This window comes from Plectropomus leopardus, chromosome 11 (assembly GCF_026936395.1).
Source record: "Plectropomus leopardus strain MGB_pleo_1.0 chromosome 11, ASM2693639v1, whole genome shotgun sequence".
Lineage (NCBI taxonomy): Eukaryota > Metazoa > Chordata > Actinopteri > Perciformes > Serranidae > Plectropomus > Plectropomus leopardus.
The window spans coordinates 4598965-4608036 of record NC_142186.1 but is presented as its reverse complement, the minus strand read 5'-3'; the positions used below and the strand labels follow the sequence as shown (position 1 = coordinate 4608036).

Genomic DNA, 9072 nt, shown 5'->3' with positions numbered 1-9072 from the left:
CCCTGGTTATGACGATTTTTTAAAAAGTCTTTATAAAGTAAGGACCATGCATAAAAGTTGCTATGACAAGGGCAGCGCATGTAGATGCAGCAGCCAGTGGTTCTGGCAATCTTTGCTACTTTATTCTTCAATATTTTTTCAACTCCATGACCCCTTCTGCTAAAGCACAACTTTTCTATGATAGAGAAGCACTTTCAACATTGGGTAAAGTTGTGTAAGGTTTGGACTGAATGCAGCAGACTGCAACAGGAACCCCCATTAACAGCATACGCTGAGTGGCCAGTCAGACCAGAGGGGAGAAACGAAACTAAAAGCGTCGAACAAAGAGAGGGAGGAGAGCTGGAATCAGGGCGAGGCTGACCAGACTTGGACCGAGAGCTGTTCCTCTACCAAACCTTCTTCTGGCTCAGTCGCATGAGAATAAAGTGGATGAGATGCAATTGAAGCTCATTCAGCAACAGGAGATCTGAGACTGCTCTTCACATCTTCTCTGAGACATGGTTAACCCCTAACATCCCAGATCAAGCTATTGCACTGGATGGCACAGAGATGTCAGGACACGACTTCAATTCAAAAATTCAAAGAATTTACCACAGCAGCAACATGCTCAAGCAACTGGATAGAATCTTCATAGTAGCTGGTGATTTTAATTAACTCATCCTTCAGCTCCAAAGATGTAGCAGGATCAAGGACAAATGTACCATTGTTGGCCAGGGACATAACATCACTGTACCACCAATGTTGGAGTCCCTTGAAAGAGAGCACATCAGAGTAGTGGTTGGACTTCTACAAGATCATTCAGTTAAGCAAAAAGATGATAACATGGTGATCTATATTCCAAATAATTTACTTTGGCCTGAAAATATAATGTTATTAGTTTCACACAGTTTACTTATACAATTTGACTAAATCTAACGCGTCTATCCAATTATTATTTCTCTACGATCCATTAACATGTTCAAGGGAAACTAAAATATGAAGTTATATAATTGAAGATGCACAAAATATAGACACATACACAGTAAACACAGCACCACAACATATGGGGAGAGAAAGGGGGAGAGAAGGGAAGTATGGCATCCACTCACTCATCAAAGCTGTGCCTGTTGGGACAGACATCCAACAGAATCTTTACATGTGGAATTCTACAGATGATATCTTTTACACACAAAACACCAACAAAGGCATGTAGAGCAGAATTAAGCAGATACACACTGATAATTAACATTCAAAAGAAGTCACTCACAGTTTTAATCATTTTAAATCCAGCCCCTGAGACAACCTCCATTCCAAAACCCTCCAAACCCAAGAGCTGTGCCCAGAAGAGAGTCCCTGGTGTCAGTTCATACTGAGGCTAACTGCCCTGTCTCAGACACACTATGACCAGTCTCATATCAACAGTGCTCTCCAAATACCAATTGGAGTCAACCAAATTATAACATAATGTAAGGGAACCTCTTTAATACCTGGAAAGAGGAAACTAAAAGCCAAAGTTGATTAGATTGTGATTTGGCCTTAAAAAGAGATTCCGAATTCAACAGAATATCTCTGTACTGTCAAGAGGTATAAAGCAAAGGCAGATCCTGCCCAGGGACTGTGACATCAAATTGAAAAAAGGAAGACAAACAATTATGGCAGCCAAAGGAAAACAGAATATGTGGTCACTGTTTGACAGCTGAGGTTGAGAAAGAGATGCACTTGGACAATGTAAAGCATTCAATTAAATAAAAAACATTTATTCGAGCAAAGCACAGCTCTGTAATTTCAGATTTCAAAGAGTTTAATGAGCTCTCAAAGTTAAGAAACACTGTAAGAAGAAGGAGACAGGGCTTATCTTACTGTCCAATATGTATGTATCAACATGCCACAGCCTGCAGTGCGTGACAAAGACTGGGCCGTTCTCATTCCGAACTTGTCAAATGTGTCCGCTCTGTCAGTGGTTTCGGCATACGAGCATGATGCCAAAAGCGACCCTCTGCTTCCACCTCGAACGCGGCTGGACAGCATCAGCTAAGACTAAACCCAGATAGAACCAGCGTTGGTATTATACACCAGTGGATGGGGTGTCCAAATGCAATGAAAAGGTGTGGAGTCACTTGAGACTGCAGCCAGACCTAATTGGTCGCTAAGCATGAAACGCGCAAGGATGGCATTAGGTATTAACGCTGCCAGTGATAACATTATACAAGGAGTGTGAGTGTGCTTATAGGTCAGGTGGGAGGGGAGGTGAATCTTATCTTATCTTCGTAGTCCTCTTATTTCCAAGTGGAAAATGAGGCTTCAATGATCCGACGCCAAGTTTGCATCATCGGAGCTTCCATAACAAGATATGTTTCACAGGGTACAGTTGTCAGCCCAAACCCCCAACCTTGAGGACCATGTGCCGGATTTTGTCTGGCCTTTACTCTGACACCTTACCAGTTTGGTAGAACCTGCCAGGGGTACGACCCCCGCTGGTATAGCTTTCAAGGGTCACAGAGACATACAAGCCTTTCCACCATTGCAAGCTACAAACACAGGAGAAGTGGGGAGGTGGATAGGTCCCACAAACAACTAACTTTCATGAATTCCAGAGTTTGCTTCCCGTGTGGTTATGAGGGTTTTTCCCCCTTCTCCTTACATGTGCCTCTTTTGGCTAAACCTAACCATCTGTGACTTTGTAATCCTAATGTTCTTGACAGTCCGCATTGGTTGCCATGTGCTGTTGTGTAAACATAAAGACAGTGTTGCGTGATCCCACACATGCACATTTGTTGACTTCACAGTAACAGCATCCCGGCGTGTAAGCAACCGACGCAGAAGGATACCTAAAATGTCATAAATAAGACGCAAAACATCACTGAAAGACCGGCACAATGTGACGAGTTGGGATAAGAACGCGTTGCCAAGACACACACAATGTAAAAAAGGTGTTATTCTAACCAAAAACATGACATTTGTTCTAAACAGAAACCAAGTACTTCTGTTGGCTCAACCTTACCATGACCTTTAAAAAACATGAACCATTTGTTACAATGTGTTTCAGCTGTGCATTACATAGAGATGCTAAAGGGTACCATGCGTGTTGCAATGAGACGCTGAGGGGCATACATGGACTGCACTTGTTAAGTGCTTTTCTAGTCGTTAGATCACTTAAAGCACTTTTATACTGCAAGTCAAATTACCCATTTACACACACATATGTTCACACACTGGTGGCCGAAGGTGCCACCTGCTACTCTCTTTTTAACCTTTCATACACCTTCATACATGGATGGAACAGCCATCTGGAGCAATTTGGGGTTCAGCATCTTGCCCAAGGAAACTTCAACATGTTGACTGAAGGAGCCGGGGAATGAACCACCAACCTTCCAATAAGAAGACGATAGGGATGCAAACAATTAATCGATTATCGATTAATTGTCGATAAGAAATTACTCGATTAAAATATATTAATTGCAATTAATTGCGTTTTGAACACGTAATTCCCCGCTAGTCCACGTGAGGGAGCGCTTGACGCCAGACGTACTTGACGCGAACGCGGGAACACAAGCGAAGCAGGGCTCTGACGACAACAACAGACAAACGAGAAGCGGTACAGTAACAGGATGAAGAGGGCAAAACGGAGTGCAGTATGGAGCCACTTTAAGCTGATTAATGACGACAGCGACGCCAAATGCACAATATGTGGAAGTATTTTAAAGTACAACAACTCCACAACTTCGCTGAATTACCACCTAAATATGTCACATTCAGCCGTGCTACAAGCAGCGAGTGGTTCTCAGCCTACTATTACCACAGCCTTGGGACGAAGGGTATGTGACTCCACGAAAGCAGAGGGCATTACCCAGCGAATATGTAACATGATTACTACAGACATGCTGCCGATAAATGTCGTTGACGGACAGGGATTTCGAGAGGTAATAAAGTACATCGAGCCGGGGTACAATATCCCCTCCAGAACAACCATAACCACCCGCGTGGAAGCAAGCTATGCGAGGAAGAAGGCCGAGTTGAAAACACAACTTGCAACCGCGAATGTGGCCCTCACAACAGACTGTTGGACTTCCTTGAATACAGAAAGCTACATCACAGTTACATGCCATTACATTGAACCGGACTGGCAAGTAATGTCAGCAGTCCTACTCACAGAGAGCATCACAGTGAGGCATACGGCTGACAATTTAGCTGACAAGTTAAACCAGGCTGTGGAAACATGGGGACTCACGGGGCGTGTAGTTGCTTGTGTACACGACAATGCACGGAATATCGTCTCAGCGAACAGTCCCACACGAGTCAATTGGCACTCAGTTCCATGTTTCGCCCACACTCTGCAGCTAGCCATTAACGACGGTTTCGCTACCTACATTAACCGAGTCATTGTAGCTGCTAGCAGACTCGTACAACACTTTAATCATAGCAATCCAGCAAACAAAGCGCTTGCAGCAAAACAGAAACAAATGCAGCTGCCGTCTCATAAACTCATCCAATCCTGTAAAACCAGGTGGAATTCAGTCAGTGAAATGTTTAACAGACTAACGGAGCAGCGGTGGGCCGTGTCTGCTGTACTATCAGACCGCACAGTGACCAAACTCACAGACGCGAGGATGCTGGAGCTGAGAGATGAATATTGGCAATTGATGGAGGATGTGGCGCCAGTGGTGGAAACACTCAAGTGTGCAACGACCGTCATGTCTACTGAGACTGAGGTGTCCATATCAGACACGTATCCCATCACCTTCAGCCTGATCAACGTGCATCTCAAGACAGACGAGGGAGACACCAGCAAAGTGGGGGAATTCAAATCCAGAGAGCACACTTCACTGGGTGAAAGGATGAAGGTGAGCTAAATCCATTAATTTAATTATTGCAGATATTTTTAACTGTATGCATTGCACACAAAGCACATTGTTTGACAATTGTAGTTTTTAACTGCTTCTACTATCTTATCTAATTAATATGAATAATTAATATCAAGCAATCTATTTATGATTAATAGTGGTTCATTCATTAAATGATAAAACACTTAACCTATTAAAAACAAATGATGATTAAAAACAAAATCACATTTAAATCTAATTTATTATCTTTTTCTTCACAGATTGCTTCTGATGACCTGACGTCAACACCACCAATGCTAGCCACCATGCTGGATCCTAGGCACAAGCACCTGGGATTTCTGACCCCACCAAGGAGGATCGCAGCTCATGCCAAACTTCTTGAAGTGCTGGCAGAGGCAGAAGCCGGACGTGGGAGCTCCACATCAGCAGATGCCGCTGGAGACCGGCAAGAGGTGGTCGGAGCAGTGCCAGTCCAGGAAGCTGTGCTTCAGAGACGCAGTGCTTATGCTTTACTCATGGGTGAAAACTATACCACCAGGAGCACCGATGACGTAGAAAATGAAGTGGACAGCTTTCTGAAGGACCCACCACCAATCCTTGATTCCAGTCCCGCAACATGGTGGAAAGTCAATGAAGGAAGGTTTCCAAGGCTGGCTAACCTGGCTCGAAAGTACTTGGCCATACCAGGCACATCAGTCCCTTCTGAGCGTGTATTCTCAGCAGCTGGCCTAACTGATAACAGGCTGCGCACACGACTTACTCCTGACCATGTTGATATGCTGATATTCTTGAACAAAAATACATAGGTCTATATCTGCGATGAGGAGCACTGGGGATGTTATTGTTTTGTTTTACGAAGACAGACATATCTGTCATCAGGCAGCCTATATTTTAAGTTAACTAGAGCTACGACAGCACAGTCCTGGTCTACTAATGTTATTGTGATATTGTCACATTTCCCAGTTTAAGGGGGATTATAAATGCTGCTAATAGTCCACATGTGACACCTTATTTACTTTTTAGAATTTATTTTACTATGCAGCTAAGAGACAGTGCACTAATTTATATTCATGTTAAAGTAGCCTACATAGAATTGTATTCTTCTATTCAGGAATGTATTTTTTTTATGGTGCTGCCATTAATGTTTCCAATGTCGCAGATGAGAGAATGCCCAATTTATTTTCATGTTAAGTAGCCTGTGTAATATTTTGATATTTTGTATTCAGAATATGCTACCAAAATGTTATTCCCTGCCTTCAAGTGAGTCCAGAATAAATTAGATTAAGGAATATGATTTGCATTTTTTCTTTATATCATAAGGAAGATAGCATTTTATGTTACGTATACAGCAGATAGAACCTATTCAGCGGGAAATTCAGCTTCTCAGAAAAATTGCCGCTTATCAATTAATCGATCATCGATCGATAAGATGAAACAACTATCAATTAATGAATTACTCGATAATTTGCATCCCTAGAAGACGACCTGCTCTACCACCTGAGCCACAGCCGCCGCTAACGGAGAGTTAGTATTTGATGGGCTGGGAATGAAAATGTCTCTAAATGTATCACTTAAAACTGTTTAGCAGACGTGATGAAGTTTATGTACTTGCATGATTCTTGCACTTTTTGGTGTTGTACCCACATGGTTGAATCTACTTATTGTAAGCAGCTTTGAATAAAAGCCATATCTAAATGAATGAAATGTAATCATGTATTTATGGTTCGTGGTTAAAGTTAAAGAAAGATGGTGATGACTTCAAGCATGAGATTAGACATTTTAACTTGTTTATAACCAAAGCCGCAGTCTTTCTCTAACCTTAACCAAAGTGCTTTTGTTGCTTTTGCTCTAACAATTTGTGGGACTCAAAGTCCTGCACTTTGTATGAGCCAAATACATTTAGGGGAAAACATAAGAGCTGCAGGATTATGTTCACTGGCAAAGCTTCTTTTTCCAATTCAGCAAGTGTGACATCCTCACACTGTACAGAAGCTGCAGCAAGGAGGAAGGTTGGGGTCTTTTTCACTATCCATACCAGTTTCTGTGTGGACAGTCTTGCTGTTTAATAACTGGTTATTTCCCCATCTGATATATGATGGACCCATGTAAGGACTGCAGGTCATTACATGTTAAAAAGACGAAATACCCTTAGATCAGTGATACTAAACTAATGAACCACAGGCCAAATCTGGCCCCCGATAGGGTGCCGGGTGTTCCCCCCAACCACTTTCTAATTCACAGAAAAAAAAAGTGATTCACACTGGGAATTGTTTTTGTACTTTTAGAATACATAAGGTACCAGAGTGCATAAAACAGAAACAAAATAGAGCTTGTTTATCAAAAAAGTGCCAGTGGAAGATCCCCTGTACCCCCGCAGAGGTCCTAGCTAAGCCCCTTATTTACCTAAAAGTCCAAAAATGTCGCAAAGTCCTAAAAACATTATAAAATTCTAGAAATGTCCTTAATCCTTAAATATGTTCCAAAATCCTAGAAACATACTAAAATCTTAGAAATGTCCTAAAATCCTAAAAACCTCCCAAAATCCCAGAAATGTCCAAAATCCTATAAACGTCCTAAAACCTGTGAATTGTTCTAAAATCCTGGAAACATCCTAAAATCCTACAAACATTCTGAAATGTCCTAAAATCCTTAAAATGTCCTTAAAATCCTACAAACATTCGGAGACTTCCTAAAATCCTTGAAATGTCCCAAAAATCCTACAAACATTCAGAAACTTCCTAAAATCCTAGAAAAATATATGAAGCTGCTGTGATTGGCCCCTGGTCACCTGTCATTTTGAAAAGGTGGCCCCTTTCCAGGATTGTATGATTTTTCTGAGTTTTCAGGACATCTCCAGGATTTTAGGATGTTTTTATTTCTAGAACATTTCTAACATTTCTAGAATTTTATGGCAACAGCTACATAAATAGTTAGGCTAATGCATTACTCTTCACTGTATTGTGTGGGCTAACGCCAAGCTCCCCTGGTCCTGATGTAACCAAGATGAGATCCACTACATCAGACCATGAGCAAGAATTACACTCATCTTTGTCTTGACAGTGCGAGGGCAGCAGCACTTCCTTTCATTTGTATTGTGTCTTAATATGATTTAGTTGTAATTAACTGTCAGCTATTTCACATTTTGACAGTGCCACAATGAGTTCATGTCACTGTGCACAAAACCCACGAGCCTCAGTTAGGGGTGCAGTCAACACTCACAAGCTTCAACAGAGAGGAATCTTAATTCACTCTCCTTTTACATAATTACTATACAAAGTGGAACTTCGGTCACTGTAGTTGAAGAATGCAATGTTTTGGTACTGTAGGTGATAAAATTCACATATTGCTCTATCAATTACGTTTTTAAAATGCCAACAGGTGCTGGATTAGCTTCCTTCTCATCACTTTGGCAAATAAGCAGAGGCAGATTTGTTTGAGTGGACAGTCAGGAAAGTCCTGTGATCCAGGAGATGGTGTGCGGCTTGTTGTTCCAATCCCCTCTGCTGTGGAAAGAGCTCATGATGAAGCCCCCATCATCCAGGCTCTGTCAACAACCCTGCACAACCCTATAAGCACACACAGACTTAAACTGCTTACCCAGTGCTGCAGAGTCTGTGTTTGTGTTTACATGTGTGTGTGATTTAGTGTGTGATTTAGTGTGTGTGTGTGTGTGTGTGTGTGTGTGTGTGTGGATGTACAACACAGAGAGATACACTCATAGAATATGAATGAACTGTTTTACCTATAAAAACAACAACAGTTGATAGAAATAAGAAATAATCTGTATTTATCCTGTTTATGAGGGAGACATCAGATGACCTGGGCTCCTTTTCAACATAAAAAATTTTAGCATTTTATGGTTTACTCTTGAAGTCCATTTACAAGATGAGACAATAGAATGAAGACCTGTCAAACTGATCGCAACACTTTTTCAAAATATTTTCTTTATATGTTCTTTTTTTCTAATTAGCTGTTCAAACATATTGTGTCCACATCCTTCCACTCTGCCTCATTTAGACAACAATATGATCTTAAGTGTCTCCATTTATTGAGTGTTAGTCATCATACTTTGCTATCATCTCTGCTTCAGAGTGACAACATTACCTCATATATTAATCACCACACCACCGGATTTTTATTCACCTTCAACCAGCCCTTTTGCACTGTTGCACATACAAATCGCATGTGTGCTTTAAGACGTCCTCATGGTTCCTTGGCCCAAGACCTGCAGCTCTGCACTTGTTGTTGCACA

The 9072-nt window shown here is 41.6% G+C and overlaps 1 protein-coding gene across 1 annotated transcript; it reads left to right on the top strand.

Moving 5' to 3' along the window:
* Window positions 1-3384: 3384 nt before the first annotated feature.
* Window positions 3385-5626, top strand: LOC148188186 (E3 SUMO-protein ligase ZBED1-like). Its single transcript, XM_088084880.1, has 2 exons — window positions 3385-4820; window positions 5081-5626. Exons 1-2 carry the CDS (start codon window positions 3588-3590, stop codon window positions 5624-5626), a joined length of 1779 nt encoding a protein of 592 aa, XP_087941006.1. The 5' UTR covers window positions 3385-3587.
* The last annotated feature ends 3446 nt before the right edge of the window (window positions 5627-9072 follow it).

Excerpts from the sequence above, each read along its gene's own strand:
- LOC148188186 (XM_088084880.1), top strand. The coding sequence starts at position 3,588 with ATGAAGAGGGCAAAACGGAGTGCAGTATGGAGCCACTTTAAGCTGATT. Across the intron at positions 4,821-5,080 it reads CACTGGGTGAAAGGATGAAG|ATTGCTTCTGATGACCTGAC; the intron begins GTGAGCTAAATC and ends TTTTCTTCACAG.